At 37.5% G+C, this 17,129-nt stretch overlaps 1 protein-coding gene across 8 annotated transcripts in view; it reads left to right on the forward strand.

Annotated features, from left to right (window-relative positions):
- Positions 1 to 332: 332 nt before the first annotated feature.
- Positions 333 to 17,129, forward strand: part of ALS2 (alsin Rho guanine nucleotide exchange factor ALS2) — a 72,145-nt gene continuing 55,348 nt past the window's right edge. For 7 of the 8 annotated variants that reach the window (XR_007154762.1, XR_007154763.1, XM_047870875.1 and 4 more), the window contains exons 1-3: positions 722 to 858; positions 14,016 to 14,098; positions 15,312 to 15,466. Coding sequence is in view for 6 of the 8 variants with exons in the window: in XM_047870875.1 (XP_047726831.1) it covers positions 14,079 to 14,098; positions 15,312 to 15,466 (175 nt within the window). In the remaining 2 variants the exon portion in view is untranslated. Of the gene's footprint in view, positions 427 to 721; positions 859 to 14,015; positions 14,099 to 15,311; positions 15,467 to 17,129 lie in introns of those variants that run through there. The other variant, XM_047870876.1, reaches the window with a different exon arrangement.

Below are 17,129 nucleotides of genomic sequence, written 5' to 3' on the forward strand. Positions count from 1 at the left end.
TATCTGACTTTTGCCGTTTGAAGTGGCAGCAAAATGTCTGCAGCTCCCAATCACGCTCATCACCACCTGTTACCATGGAAGCGGTCGGGTAGTTAGGACCCGACGACTGCGTGTTACATCATCGCCCAAGCGCTTTTAAGGACTGGTGGCTCCGCCCTGTCCTAAGGGAGGGGCAGTACTCCTGAGGGCTTTACCCACAGTGCCTAAGGCCTTTTGGCTAATTTTGATCGCTATCAGACGCCGTCGGCGTCTAACCCTACCTATTTTTCAGGGGCAATCCCCGAGCACCTTCACCCAAGCTAGCCGCCCTGCAACCCCGCCCCTTCACGGAGGCCCCGCCCCTCGTGAATCAGCTGATCTCAGGGACCTGCTGGGTTGTGAAGCTCGCGCCGGATGCAGACTGGGGTGCTGCGGGTGGAGCGTCAGGTGAGCGAGCGTGAGTCCCCGCTCGGCCCTTGGCTTCGCAGGGCTGATAGGCCGGGCTGTCCTGTGTGCGGGAGGCCGGGGGTCCCAGAGAGAGGCGAAGGCGCAGGCCGAGGCCCGGGAGCGCCCTTGGTGACTCACAGAGACGGCGCCCGCGTCTTCCAAAAAGCCTGCGTCCGACCGACGGCGCCTGCCCGCCAAGGAGCACCCGTGGCGGCCCCTTGTCCCGGCCCCAGGTTCTCTCACTCGCCCCCTACCTCCCTCGTCAGACGGGCGCCACTGCATTGGTCTCAGCGGCGCGAAAGTGTTTCACGACCCCCCCGCCCCCCTTCCCGCTTCCACCCACGCTGCCTCCTTTACTCATTCATGAGGATTTATTGACTACCCACTCCAGACGCCTAGCAGGTACACCGGAATCCCTGGCCTCGAACCTCGGTGAGTGTCCCAGACGGGTTTGCCCCAGGTTGCAGATCTCGGTGAGGGGTGGACCTAGTGTTTCCGTGGCTCGAGAGGGCGGTTGCAGAAAATGAAAATGACTCTGATATTAAGAATTAGTAGTTTAAGCAAGTCCTTTGGCGTGTCAAGTGAACCATCAGAGGGTGAGAAGTTCTTTGAAGAAACGAAGGCAGGAAAGTAACATAGGGTCTCATTAGGAAATTGTACTGACGCTGGTGTTGGGTCTTTTGGGTAATAGGGCTACTTTAGAGACAAGCAGCTATAGGTTGGCAGAAGTGTTGTACTCCTGCTTAGGGCTTTGATAATGAGGGAAGAAGAAAAACACACTGGCTGAAGCGGCATATTCAAGAACAGTATTCTCTCTAGTTTAGGAGGGAAAAGGAAATAACTGTTAAACACAAACGCAGATCCTTAGTCTATTGCCTTTTAGATTTGTTCGTGGCCGTAAATGCTCTTTAAGGATTTAAAGAATAAAATTGTGTGATGTGTGTTTATTCTGAACAGGTATCAAAATTCAGTAAGGTTATTGGCCCAGTTTTTCCCCCAGTTTATCATAAATATGAATGATTTGGAGTGACCACTTGACCTTTGAGTTAATGAGTTAACTAAGCAATTTAAAGCAGTAAAAAATTGGCTTTTACAGTAAATTGCAGTATTTTAATCTCAATAATATAAGCATAGTGGTTAAGATCCTAGGCTTTGGATATGGGCATACCTGACGACATATCCACTTATATCTTTGATTTGGGGAAAGTTACTTCTCTGTATCATTTTCTTTAATTCTAAATTGAGAATTAAGGTACCTTCCTCATAATAGCATCTCTACGTTTAATGGTTCGTGTATATCTGTTAGAGTGTCTGGCAATGGTAAATATTCAGTACATATTACCTATTTTTATAATAATTTCTTCTTCCACTATTTCATGACCCACACTGACTCACTTTCTTCTAAGTGGGAAAGAGCACTGAATATTTTTAGAGAAAAACTATAATTCACTTTTTATTTTTTAATTTATTTTATAATTTATTTATTGTTTGTTTTTAAATGTTTGTTTATTTTTGAGAGGGAGAGAGAGAGGGAGAGAGAAAGGGAGGGGCAGAGAGACAGGGAGACAAAGGATCAGAAGCAGGCTCTGTGCTGACAGCAGCAAGCCCTATGTGGGGCTCAAACTCATTAACCCTGAGATCATGACCTGAGCTGAAGTTGGACACTTAACTGACTGAGCCACCCAGGCGCCCCTATAATTCAGTTTTTAATTCAAGGGATGGTTTCCAGATAATTTTATGACACATTGACTTATAGTTACAGAAAATATGATTTCTGGTTGGTCTGTATAACTTTGGTATTCAGTAAGGGTATTTTAATGTGGAGGAGATGCTTTTGAAATCTATACCTAGTTTAAATTTATTACTTAGGGGGCGCCTGGGTGGCTCAGTCGGTTAAGAGTCTGACTTTGGCTCAGGTCGTGATTTCTCGGTTTGTGGGTTCGAGCCCAGCGTCGGGCTCTGTGCTGGCAGCTCAGAGCCTGGATCCTGCTTTGGATTCTGTGTCTCCCTCTTTCTCTGCCCCTCTCCTGCTCACACTCTGTCTCTCAAAAATAAATAAACATTTAAAAAAAGTAAATTTATTAGTTTGCAAACTATAGTATTGGCATATTCAAGGTTCATAGTTGTAGCAAGAATAATTCAAAGGTGTTTGACAGTATTAACATTTGAAAAGATAATGATCAAGAAAATAAAGTACCAAATGGGTCATTTTGGTGGTGGGGGGGGGGGGGTAGGGTTCAGCTGCATCATGCAAGCCTCTTGTTTTTTAAATAGATACAAGCAATGTGAACTGAAATCCCTTCTGCCCAGATTGCAGCCTTTCAAAATTTCGGTTATCATTTGAGACATCTTTGGGCATTTTGACTGTTAAAGACACAAGAGTGTGTTAAAAACTTCACCAAGACATGATTTCAGTTTCGTGTGGGTAGGTGGAAAGAGTACTATTAATCTACTTTTTTTATTAAAAAACATGGGTTTGATGCAGTATTGCTGCATCCATTCTAAAGGAGTTTCCAAAGAATATTTCTGACTTGTAAAAACCTTCTATAATCCTGTATTAACATGACACTAGGTAAGGTATGAGTTAAAAAAAAAACACAAACCAACAACCACAAAGGAAGGTAAAGACTGGTGATTATTGAGATGGTGTAAAAGAAGGCCTGTTTTTGTGTCGTATGAGGTTGAACCCCTTTCTCAGACACAGAGGAGTGCTGTGAGGATTTTAATGACTTTTAGATCATTTAGCCCTTTTTATAACTTTGTGGAATTAAACCTTGCACATAGTCCAACTGTATGAGAGATTTTTCTGGTAGAGCTTTTTGGTTTTTTTTTTTAAACAATTTTTTTTCTTGTCACTCTTCTCCATTGATCCACCAGATAATTCAGTCATCAGTAATAAGAAAGTAGTAGATTTTGTAGGATATCAGTCCTTAAGAAAATACGCCAGGGTAACCACAAATAAAATAGTAACAAATTCTGACATGGTTCTTTTTAGTGTTGCATTTATTTTCCTATACCAATCTCTTACTCATTCCTCTGTGTATGTCATAGTGCTGTCTTTACCTAGTGTCTTGATGTTTCTTGCATCACACAATTGGTAGATAAGCTGAACAGTTGGTAAAGTAGCTGAACTAACTGATCCAAGTGGGTAGAACAAAAATATTTAAATTAGTCAGGTAATTACTCCTTGTTTGGGCTCTTGTAAAGTTATTCTTTAATGTATTAAAGACTTTTTTTTTGAAGGAAACGTATAGTTCTCTCAACTCATGAGAAAAAGACTGGGTCTGTTTCATAGAATTTCACTTGGCTGCCAGTGAATTATGTTCAAAGAGATCAACTTTAGTCTCATTAATTCCACAAATTATTCAACTCATGCTTCCCTTATTACATATTTAAACTATAAAAATTATTTATTAAATAAAAATTATTAAATTCAAAGATTTTTTTCTTCTGAGTCATCATGCATTTCTTTGTTTCACATGAACTCCCTATTAGGAAGGTGGGGGTTAGACCCAATAATGGCATCTGGCTGGGTAACTTTCATTCCAGGGTTCTTCCACAACTTAAATTTTTGTTGAGCTGAATTCTTAACTGAACTTAGGACAATTGCCCAAGCAAATATGTAACAAAGATGATAATAGCAGCTCTCAAAATAGCAATAAAGTAAAATAATCCAGCTGCACTTTAGTGGGAAAGGGATAAACTGTGGTTTATTAATACAATGAAATACTATCCCTTAGTAAAAATGATGTATACTTATTAATGTGGATATATCTCAAGTGTATAATAGTGAAGAAGCAAGTTGCTAAAGGATGTATATGATGCATTTATGTAGTTTTTTTTCTTTTTTCTTTTTTTAAGTTTATTTTTGTGACAGAACATGTGCATGCTCGCATGCGCTGGAAGTGGGGTGGGGGGAGAGGGGGAGAGAGAGAGAGAGAGAGAAAGAAAGAATCCTAAGCAGACCACACTGTCAGCACAGAGCCCAACTCTGGTCCTGTTCTCAGGAACCAACCATGAGATCATGACCCCAGCTGAAATCAAGAGTCAGATGCTCAACAACTGAGCCATTCAGGCACCTGGCATTTATGTAGTTTTAAAACACTATAGCTTACATTGGTATATATCAATACATATGTATCTAATGAAAGTACATGAAAGTATAAGACCATATATGGCAATGAGACACATTAAGTTTAGGAATAGTGGCTAACTCTGGAAGATAGGTTTGGGTGGTGCTCTTTCAGAAATCTGTGTAACTTTTCCTTCTATTTTAAAAACAGCTGAAGTATTTTGAATATAAAAATATGTTAATTAATATATGTTAAAACTGAGTGATGGGTAGGTACATGGATTTGCTCATTTTTTTACAGATTTGTGTATGATTAACAGTTTGTACCATCCCTGGACTGGTGGCCAGTTTTTGTAAATAAAGTTTTATTGGAACACACACACACACACACAAACACACACACCTACACACACAGTTTGTGAAACTAGCACTTGAAAATGTTTAATTTAAATTCTATATAATTAAAGAGAAATTTTGTAAAAATACAATTTTTATTGGGGTACCTGTATGGCTTAGTTGGTTAAGAGTCCAGCTCTTGGTTTTGGCTCAAGTCATGATCTCACGGTTCGTGAGATCAATCCCTGTGTCCAGCTCTGCGCTGATAGCACAGAGCCTGCTTGGGATTCTCCTTCTCTCTCTGCCCCTTACCCCCTCAAATAAATAAAACATTTTTTAAAAATACAGTTTTTATGTATAATTAGGGCTTTCTTCCAGTATGTTTTATTTTACTTTTTAGTCTCAAAGTAGTTGACTCTGGAAAAAATAATTCTTTTCCTTCTGCAGTAGGGAAAGAATGTGTCAGTGTAGTTCCACTGTGTAAAGCTTTTCTAAGGAGAGAAGACAGACCAATTATTTAGTCAATTTTATTTTCCTTTTTGACTTGTGCCCCTAGGAAAATGCTTTTCTTAAGATGAGGAATACTGCTTCTTATAAGGCTGCAGAGGAATTTAAATTCTAGAGACTCTTGGGGAATGCAGGCATATACTGATCATGACCTCTCAAAGGATAGGGAAGCAGATTGTATCATAAAACCCTAAAAGGAATTTGATCAGAGTGACTCAGATGCAAAATTACCACAGATATAATGTGGTCATTAACACTTTTTAAAGTTTGGGTTGGTTATATTTTTATTACAGTGTGGTAAAACTGATTTTATACTGTGAATGCGGTGTCTAGTTATTGCTCAAAGAAAATTAATTCTCTCTTTATAGGTATCAATAAGTAAACATGATGAGAATGCGTTAAATGGTTTGAGTAGTGAATAATAAATTTAATAGCCAGTTCCTAGTATAACCTCAGTATTTAAACTTGTGAGTTAAAAATATTTCATTCCTGATCAAGAATACCTGTTGCTAGCTCTTTAAAAATAAGTGAAACCTATATTTCCAGAGCACTGTTTTTTGGCATGTATACTCCCTGTCGAGTTATGTGGCCCTGTGATTACCTTAAGCTCTAGATGTTATTGATTGATAAAATAAGCCAACATGCTTTGAACCGTGTTTCTGTAATATTGCCTTTTTTAGAAAAAATTGTGGCCATTTAAATGAAAGAACAGTGGCAAAATATTAAAGGAATAAACAATTTGTATCAGAAATTATATTCTATCATATAATAACAGACATGAATTGTTGCAGTACCTGAGAATTTGAAATTCAATTCCTGGTATTTTTTTTTTTCTAAATATAATTTATTGTCAAGTTAGCTAACATACAGTGTATACAGTTTGCTCTTGGTTTCGGGAGTAGATTCCCATGATTCATGGATTACATACAACACCCAGTGCTCCTCCCAACAGGTGCCCTCCACAACGGTCATCATCACCCATTTCCCCTCATCCCTGCCCCCCTTCAACCCTCAGTTTGTTCTCTGTATTTAAGAGCCTCATATGTTTGCCTCCCTCTCTGTTTGAAACTATTTTTAACCCCTTCCCTTCTTCCATGGTCTTCTGTTAAGTTTCTCAAATTCCCCATATGAGTGAAAGCATATGATATCTTTCTCTGACTTATTTCATTTAGCATAATACCCTTCAGTTCCATCCATGTTGTTGCAAATGGCAAGGTTTCATTCTTTCTCATTGCCAAGTAGTATTCCATTGTACATACAAACCACATCTTCTTCATTCATCAGTTGATGGACATTTAGCTTCTTTCCATAATTTAGCTATTGTTGAAAGCACTGTGATAAACATTGGGGTACATGTACCCCTATGAGTCAGCACTCCTGTATACTTTGGATAAATTCCTAGTACTGTTATTACTGGGTCATAGGGTAGTTCTATTTTTAATTTTTTGAGGAACCTCCACACTGTTTTCCAGAGTGGCTGCCCCAGTTTGCATTCCCACCAACAGTGCACAAGGGTTCCCGTTTCTCCACATCCTTGCCAACATCTGTTGTTTCCTGAGTTGTTCATTTTAGCCACTATGACTGGTGTGAGGTGGTATCTCAATGTGGCTTTGATTTGTATATCCCTGATTCAATTCCTAGTATTGTACTACCCATCAAAATGTTTTATTTTATTTATCTGGAAAAATTTACCTTAAAAAAAATTTGCATTGGATACAAAATGGAGCTAAGTGGGCATCACTAGGCATTTATTTTACCAAGTTTAAACACAACCTCCCCATGGGTAATATCCATTTTAGAGGATTTTCACAATCAGTAGAGTGCAGTGTTAGTACTTTATAGGGTGAAAATAAGCAGGCCATAAAAAAGACTATGAATCTTAAGTGTCCCTGATGGCACCAAAAAGTGTCTCCATGTACTAAGGAGAAAGAGGCTGTTCATTCCTGGGTTATATAACATTTGTGAACTGACATGAAATAAAAGGATCTTAATTGTTAGGGAATACCATTAGCAAATTATGAGTTTCTACTGTGTAATTAGACACTTTACTTTTATGTATGATACTGACTTTTATTACAGGTACTAGAAATCTTCTACATCATTTGGAAACCCATGGATTGGAATTTAAGACAAAGCGCTATCTTTCCCTGAGTACTCACTTAAATGTAGCTTGTTTGTACCTAGTGATTACTATGGATACGAGAATGTACCAATGAATAAGTCATAGTTTCTGACCTCTCAGGAGTTTATAATATATTTTAAATCAATGATTTTGGGGGGAGGGATTATTCCATTAGTAACAACATTATAGATAAGTACTTTCTAGGCTAGCCTACTGAGTGACTTTATTCACTGCATTAACTTACTGGATTCTTGAACTCTGGGTCAGTATTTAAGGGGCTAGTCAGCTCCCATAGTGGTATCAGGCATTGCTTTCCAGTTAGGGCTGGGAGAGCTGGGTTTTGAAGTGGCCTCATCCTTTGGTGATTGGTTTGTCAAGGCTGCAGTGCAAGATGAGTGTTCCTCAACCTTCATTAATGGATGGTAAAGGCTTTGGTGGTGGTATATCCAGGAAGTAGCAGTTGTTGATGTATAGATTAGTTGTAAGTCAGGTGTTTGAGTCAAAAGTTGCCTTGATCCATGTGTAAATATATTGACTGAGTCTCTAAAAGAAAATATTTATTCAACAATAACCATGTGTGCAATGCCATAGTGTCTTAAAAGTATTGTTTACTGCATCCACAAATGTAAACTGTGGTTTACTACATTTTAATAAAATGCAGCCAATTCAAACTTTAAAAAAGTGTAAATGCATGAAATCTGTAGTAATTTTATTTTGCATTCAGTGTATGTCCAAGTTTCTTTCAGGGCATTATGATACAGTTTACCACTCTATTATTTATTGTCGTTCTGTCTTAATGTCTTATTATTCTAATCTCCAAGTATCATTACTCTTGTAGTTACAGTTATTGCAATAGTTTTAATCAATATACCTATTTTAAACCAGTAAGTGAGATATGAGGATAAGACTGAAAGTGCTCAACTTTGCTGCTTTTTTTATGCTTTCAGGGTGCTGTCCATATAGAGAGCCATCATTCTTCTCAGAAAGACAGAACATGATAGCATGTAAACTTCTTAAGGACAGGAACTCCTTTATTTATGTGGGCCTAATCTATCTACAAATACTTATTGAGTACCAACAGTATTATACATCAGGACTATGTTAAGTAGCTGGGCTATCCTAGAGAATAAGATATTTTTGGCTTTCATAGAAATTTTAGACTGGCATACCTGGAACATAATAGATGAAAAAAATACATGTGGTGTTGTTGAAATTTTAGCATTTGAGAGTTAATATACTTATGACTCATAAATTTATCTTTCACTAAATCATTAAGGGAAGAGGACTTTATCCAGAGAATAAAGTTTATTAGAGATGAATAAATAGAATCCTACATTATTTTAATTTTCTCTTTGCATTTGAGAGAATAGTCCACTATTCTGTTCCACAGAATAGTCCACATTTCTGTTCCACATTAATTTTTTAAAAATTTGTATTCTGCCTTGTTTCTAAAAGGATTTAATGCAGTATATGAAAATCTATAATATGGCAAGATAAAGAAACGGAATGACTGGAGCCGGGAATGAGATTAGAATAGATAGCACACGTATACTGGGAAGTCCTACTCACTTACACATACCATCATATGGGACTTTTTCTCTCAACACTAAATCTGTAATCCTGTCTGTATCTGTTAAATATATGTGTGTATCTATAATCTATATCTGTTTCCTTTCTTATTAAAATGTCAGCCCTTCCTCTTGTGAAAGATCAGTCCCAAAACGTGTTCTGGATGTCATCCTCTTTCATTTTGTCCAGGACTTTGGTTCTGCCCTCTGTCCTCTTGAATCTAGGATTGGTGTCATTGTCAATGCAAACATGTTCAGCTGTCTTATCTCCCCAACCGTACACATACAGGAAACACCCTTTATCTTCACGTTCTTCTCCAGCTTCTGCTCTATTTCTCTGTCATTTCAGCAGAGTTTTTCAAAAGAATTCTTTATATGAACTTAATTTTCTTGTCCTCACCCCCCATTTATAGTCAACCTACTCCAATCTGGTTTTCAGTCCCCTGCCACCACTGAAACTTTGACCATGCTCAACAGTGATATCTGTGTTGGCATATCCACTGGACAGATTTTTGTTCTTAACCTGAGACCCCAGCTGCATTGACCTAATCAACCAGGCCTTCCTCCTGGAAACACTCTGCTTTGCTTTTATGTGCCCCACAGACTCATGCTTCTTCCACCTTTCAGATCACTTCTCACTCAGTTGTCATTGCTAGTTCCTCATCCTATCCAATCTGTAGATGCAGAAGCTCCTTACAGGTTGGTCCTGTCCCTTTCCTTTCTCCTATTACACACCCAGTGATGTTGTTATCCATTGTTTTGATTTCACATATTATCTATATGCCTTCCCAAGTTTATATCAATAGCTGAGACCTTTTTTCTGAACTCCATACTCACATATTCAGCTGCTCTTCATAGGTATTCTAGTATTTCTCACTGCCATCTTGAACATAAAAAAAAAACTTCTTCAGATTCCTATCTTTTTTACTTTTCCCGTTTTGGCAAATGGTACCACTAACACACAGTTGTTCAAGGCAGAACCTAGAAATCATTTTTGATACCTCCTTCTCCTTTATCCTCCACTTACGTCTAATGTATTACCAAGTCGTAGTTGTTCTAGGACAAAGGACCTCTCATTTGTTTACTGGTTTCTCTTTTACCAAGTTGGCAGCCTTTTATGAAATTAAAAGCGCTCAGGCTTCCTTCTTCCAGTGAGAAGATGAGCCAGGTGAGTGTTTGCAGGCAGGCTACTCCCTGCAAAATTAATCTGGGCACTATATGCAAGTATGTTTACCATAAAATAGACTTAAAACTTTTGAGACAAATGTAAATCATCACCATTAGAATGCATAGTTAAAGCACTTATAGAAGGTCTTGTAAGCAACGCAGCTTTCCAGTATACTCTTCAAGATGAAGTTGATATTAAAAGTACATAAAAGAAAGTAAAGGAAGTATAAAATAGTTAAAAGTTGCGGACTCCCACCAAAAATGATAGTTGTTTTAGATTACAGGTTCCTAGTGGCACCTGGGTGACCTCAGTCGGTTAAGTGTCTGGCTCTGGATTTCAGCTCAGGTCATGATCTCGCGGTTCGTGAGTTTGAGCCCCACGTGGGGCTCTGTGCTGACAGCTCAGAGCCTGGAGCCTGCTTCAGGATTCCGTGTCTCCCTCTCTCTCTAGTCTTCCCCTGTTCGTACTCTGTCTCTCTCTCAAGAATAAATAAACATTAAAAAAAATTTTAAATGAATCTGGTTTTGTAGTGTAATTCATAGAACTTAATAGCTGGAGGGGATGCTAGAGTCTCTTTTGCTCATTTTACAGGTGACTTTGATCTCTGGAAAGGCCGTGCAAGGCAAAAGAGGACCCCGGATTTTTGACTGTACAATACACAGTTTCTTTTTTTTTAATGTTTATTTGCTTTTTGAGAGCGAGAGAAAGAGAAACAGAGTGTGAGCGGGGGAGGGGCAGAGAGAGAGAGGGAGACAGAATCTGAAACAGGCTCCAGGCTCTGCACTATCAGCACAGAGCCTAATGCAGGGCTTGAACCCATGACCCATGAGATCATGACCTGAGCTGAAGTTGGACACTTAACTGACTGAACCACCGAGGCACCCAAACACAGAGCTGGTTTAATATAATAAAGACCTATGAAGGAAAGTTACTATAATAGAAGAAAAGTAGCAGAGTTTAGGGATTCTGTTCCTCAAAGGAATGTAGAATGAGAACCTTAAAATTCACCTGGTAAGATATATCCCCAGAAGAAGTCCCATGATTAGACAATTTTGTAACAATTAAAAATGTGAAGCAATGAAAGAGGATACAAAAATCTAAATGCGATTTGAATGCTTAAGGCAAATCTTAAAGATTTCCTGGATTGGGGATCATAAAAATATTAGAAAAACAAAAATTTTGGGTTTACTTTCTCTATATGGATACACAGTTGAGAAAGAATGTTAGATTAGAGTTGGTAAATGCCACTAAATATAAATTTAAGTATGTAAGGTAAAACTTTATAACATAAGCTTCCCACATTTATCTGCAATATTTTTTTTAGTTATGTTTCCTTAGCAGTCATTTCTTTTTCCCTTTGCTGTCTTTGAGACTTAGGCAGACCTGTCTTCTTGTAAGTCAAACATAATAAATACCATTAAAACAAAGTGAGATAGATTTATAAATACTAATCTAGGAAGATGTGTACAAAATAGTATATTGGCTAGCTTTCTGTTGCTATTTAACAAATTGCTACTAATTTAGTGGCTTAAAATAACACAGACTTACTATTTTGCAACTCCTTAGGTTAAAAGTGTAACACCAGTCTTGCTGGGCTAAAATCAAGGTGTCAGCAGGGCTGCTTTCTTTTCTGGGGGCTCATGGAGAGAATCTGTTTCCTTGCCTTTTCCAGCTTCTAGAGACCACCCCCATTCTTTGGCTTATGCTCCCCACCTTCCCTTCTTCAAAGCCAGCAGTGAAGAATCTCTGACATGTTTCCTTCAACTCTCTCTCTCTCTTTCTCCTTTTGTCTCCCTCTTCCACTTTTAAGGATGTTTGTGATAACCACGCAGATAACCAGGGTAATCTCCCTCTCCTAAGGTCAGCTGATTAGCAACCTTAATTCCCCTTTGCCCTTAACCTAACTTATTCACAGGTCTGGGCATTAGGATGTGGACATCTTTGGGAGGAGCCATTTATTCTGTAGCATATATAGTATTTATATTGCCTAGTATTTATAGTTATTTACTATAATGAAAGTTTCAGAACAGTTTCTATGGTTTTAATTCCATTTGGATTTGAAAAAAATGTGTGGTGGTAAAAAAAAAAATACGGCATAAGATGAAAACCACATTAAGAAATCTTTGTATTAAAAAAATGTGGCACTAAAAGAGGAAAAAGGTTGACTGTTTTATTCACTTCGCTAAAAGGTTCTCAACATTTTTGATTGTCAGGTAGTAGGATAAAATCCACTTTACATCCAGTGAATCAGTGATGGGAGGCAAAGTGTGCTTGTGCACTTCCACACCCTCCCAGAGGAGTTCTCTGCTTTTTACCTGGTACTGTTTAACTTTAATCAAGGGAGCAGTTAGTTACTCCTTGATCTCTGACAGATAAGCACAGGTTAGATCTGTCTTCAGAATTTCTCTGTACACCGTGAACTGTACATTTTAGTAAAAGCTAATCATCACACACAAGGCATAGTACCACTTAATCATCATATTTATTAAATTAATAGCATTTATTAAATCTATTCATGTATATGTTCTGTTTACATGGTACCCTTCATCCAACTTTGAATGATTCACCATCTTTCTAAAATAAGCATTAGGTAGAGAGTAATTTCCTCCAGATATACAGATGGTAAACGGTAAGAATTCACAGGCAACCTGGAGTAAACAGATGGCTCTTACATCACTCCTGCTGGTGTGGGCTGTTTCCAGACTACAGTGACCATGCCATATCCTTTGCAGAAAAACCATACATTTGGCCCGAGTATTTTTATGGTTCTCACAAATAAAACATCATTGCCTATATTTTCATTTTTTTGGTGCCCTTAAAAATGTGAATTTTTAGTTGAATGCTTTGAGCATTTTTGTCTGCTTGTTTATTTTCTGTCTCTTCATTAAACAATGAGTTTCTAAACTGATGGGTCATGATATTCGTGCCATAATTTTCATATAGCTCTGTACTATTAAATGGCAGATTTTGAAACAGCTATTTTATTTTTTTAATTAATTAATTAATTTTGATAGAGAGCAAACAAAGGTGGGGTAGAGAGAGAGGGAGAGTGAGAGAATCTCAAGCAGGCTCTGCACCACCAGTGCAGAGCCCCATGTGGGGCTCGAACTCATGAACCTTGAGATCATGACCTGACCTGAAATTAGGAGTTAGATGCTTAAGTGACTAAGCCACCCAGGTGCCCCTGAAACATATTTTGAAATCCAAATTTCTTTTTTCCAGCCCTTTGGACTGTGGTTTTGAATGGAGGTTGATATGTGGAAAATACTGCTAGTTCCAATAAATAGAAAAGATTCTAATTTTAATGGTGTGATTTTTTTTGTGTGTGTGCATTGCTGAAAAATGTAAATTAAAACTACCTGAGTCTGAAACATTACTGAAGAGATTTTAGAAATTCTTTCCCAATTGGTATTTACATGTTCATGTGTTCCAGAAGCATTTTAAAAGTAACCTTAATGTATATGAAATAAATATTTAACACTGAGTTTTCAGATTGAACTTCCTTCTTTATACTAAAAGCCAAAACCTGTTGCCTGACAAAGTACATCTTAATTGTAGGTAGTCTTTTCTTCCTTTGACATTATATTTGGTGGTCAATAGGCATTTTTATAAGCTCAGTGGGCAGGCTCAGTCTAGATATTCAACTTTGGCAGGCGGGATATGAAATAGTTGAAATAGTTTCACTGCATATTTATTGCCCAGTGAATGTGCACTTGTTAGAGGGCTGTCCTTTTTTTTTTTTTTTTTAATCTGAGAAATGAAGTAGCAAAATATTCTTTCATTGCTCTTTGTGCTTACCTGTGTTTTGCCATTTAGGTCTTTATATGCCTTTTGCAAAAAAGAAATGATTTGGTAATGGAGTGCTGCTGCCCCTGACCGATGGACTCAAAGAAGAGAAGGTAAAACCATTTTTTCCTTCTCCCTTATCCTTTTAGGAAAACACAAACGATTCTACATATGTGTAGCTTCTCTTCAGTTTAATTTCTTGTTCGTGGTTAATAAGTAGGAATAGTGACATTTGTGTTGATTGGTAAAGAGAGAAAGATACTAAAATAAAGCTGATTAATGATCAGCTTTGTTGCTAGTTTCTTTCTTATGCTTATAAAAAGGCACGAGGTGTCTTCATCATCTTAAAGCTTTTGAAGCCATTTTTTCCCACAATTTTAGATCTTCAGACAAAGCCTTATTAATTTTAATCATCTTCTATCCCTAGAAAACTAGTCATGGATGATATTTAAAAAGGAGGATTAAGTTTGCGGCTTTCCTTTCATAAAACCATGGTTATGCCTAATCATAATTTAGAGGAATATTACCTAGCAAAAATAGAGAAATCCCTAGATATTATAAAATAAATAAAACCATAAAAGTTTCTGTGCCTCATTAAAAAATTGGCACTAGTGTTCTAGAAAAAAAGAAAATGAAAACATATCATCAGTGTCAAGACAGGGAAACTTGGTGTAAAGGAAATCTAGGGTATTTTATTATGCCTCTTTCTTAGAAGGGGAGGCAATTATAGTATGGTTATTATTATGAAGTTGTGTGTTTTATGTTCTTTGCACTAGAGTCATCACATGGATAGAATTCTTTGGCTAAAACATTAGTAAAGCACGCAGAGTTTTACTGTTGCTGGTATAAATTTGATTCTTAAAAATTCGAATAGCAATTATAGAGCTTAGTCAGTGTAACATAAAATATGGATCACTTTTCCTTCTTACCAGATACTTTTTAGTACATTAAAAACTAAAATTTTAAAATAAGACTCCAACTTGGGACATGCTGTAACTTTACTATCTAAACAAGGACTTAATATATTGAGAAGTTAGAATCTTAAAATTTTGTGCTATTAAATCTAAAACTTCAAAAAATAGCCCAGATTTTGTTTGCTCCTTAGATATAGAGTTAAGTAATTTGTGGGTTTAGATTGTCCTCAAGCGTTTTATGTAAACAGTTGTTTTATTTCTGCCCCTGTGTCCTAAGCAAAGCATTAAATAGGTGCTAAACCATCTGACCCAGTCACCTGTGCTGGTAAAAGGTACAGATCTAATGAAATATCCCCCCAAAATACAGTTTTAATTACGGGAACAATTAAGTGGTTTTTCTTAATGTTTGTAGCTCAGTAGAGGCAGAAGGATCCAAAGAAAGAGGCCTGGTCCATGTCTGGCAGGCAGGATCCTGTTCTTTAGCACCAGAGAGATTGCCAGGCTGGGGAGGAAAGACTGTTCTTCAAGCAGCCCTGGGAGTGAAACATGGAGTTCTTCTGACTGAAGGTATTGAAAAGTGTGGCTTAACAAATACTAACTGAAATGCTAACAATACCTGGGTGTGTAAGGGAGTTACTGGACAATACCTGGGTCAGGTAAGGGAGTTACTGGATTCCAGGAATTCTTAATGAAGTTCGTTGGAGCTTAGACGGTTTTTGTTTTCAAAATATGTCCTTACTTCCTTTATCAGAAATCAGAGTAGTTCTTAAATTTGAGATACATTATAACTAGAATAAAAGGGAGAATTATAGTTTGTAAATTTTATAGCAATAAGTACATGAAAAATTAACTTTTGAAACATTCAGAAACTCTTTTGTTGGACCTTTGTTCATTAAATGTGTCAGAATGATAATGCTAATAATAGCTAACGTTTATTAAACAGTGATGCATGCCAGGCACTGTACTGAGCACTTTATGTGTCTTACCTGATTGAGTCTTCACACAACCACCTTATGAGGTAGCTAGTGTTGTTGTCCTCACTTCACAGATGAGGAAGTTGAAGGTTAGGGAGGTTAAATAATTTCCACAAGCCCACACAGCTATTGGAGTGTCAGAGTCAGGATTGGAATTCAGAGAGTCTGATTCCAAAGCCTCTTTTTAAGCTGCTTGGCTGTCTTGTCTCAGTACAGTTTTTCTTAGACATAAACAGCAGCTCATAAAAACATGTAATAAAATAAATCTATAAGAGATAGAAGCATAGGTTATAGTTTATAGAGTTGCCTTTAATTTTGATAGCAGTTTACCAACTCAATCATGGCAAATTTGGTTTGAGCTGGGACTGCCATCAACTAATTTATAAATTTCTGTTCCATAAGCATTTATTAAGTAGTTGATAATGTTTTGATATTTTCATTGTAGGAACTAAGGGAAAACAAATTCTAAGAAATAAAGCTTAAATCTGACCTTGGTAATTTTATGGGATACACATGGAATTCTTTCTAGCCTCTTTTTTTCTTTTTCTTTTTTTTAACTTTTTAATTTATTTTTGAGAGACAGAGACAGAGCTTGAATGGGGGAGGAGCAGAGAGAGAGGGAGACACAGAATCCCAAGCAGGCTCCAGGCTCTGAGCTGTCAGCACGGAGTCTGATGTGGGGCTCAAACCCACAAGCCATGAGATCATGACCTGAGCCAAAGTCGGACACTTAACCGACTGAGCCACCCTGGCAGCCCTAGCCTCTTTTTTATTATATCACTTTCGTTGTAATGATATACAATAAGAATATTATTATTATTAGGCCAGAATTTGGAAAAAAGCCTTATTGTAAAAAAAAGTGACCTGTTTTCAATACCTACTGTAGGGGCTTCAAAATACACAGTTCTCAAGCATGTGCAAGTAGAATTCTCTTGTTGTTTTATTAACTCTTCAGTAAGAGATTCAGGAATCCTTTATGAACGTGATCTTTAAACCTCTAGAATCATACCTAAAAGTGGGACAACAGAGGGAAAACATCTAAAAAATATAAATTGCCTATCATTGTTCATGTTTAAGCAGTGTCCTAGTCTTAAGTGTCAAAGTTACAAAAAAGATCTCACCTCACATAAGCGTGTAGTTTGAAATGGGAAAAAGATCTCTAGTGGTATCTTTTCCAGATGAGAAAATGGTACTCATGGAATGCTGGAAATTTTCAAGCTGCTTTGTCTCTATTCAGTTTGACTATTAGCTCATAA

The sequence above is a fragment of the Prionailurus viverrinus genome, chromosome C1 (genome assembly GCF_022837055.1).
Source record: "Prionailurus viverrinus isolate Anna chromosome C1, UM_Priviv_1.0, whole genome shotgun sequence".
Lineage (NCBI taxonomy): Eukaryota > Metazoa > Chordata > Mammalia > Carnivora > Felidae > Prionailurus > Prionailurus viverrinus.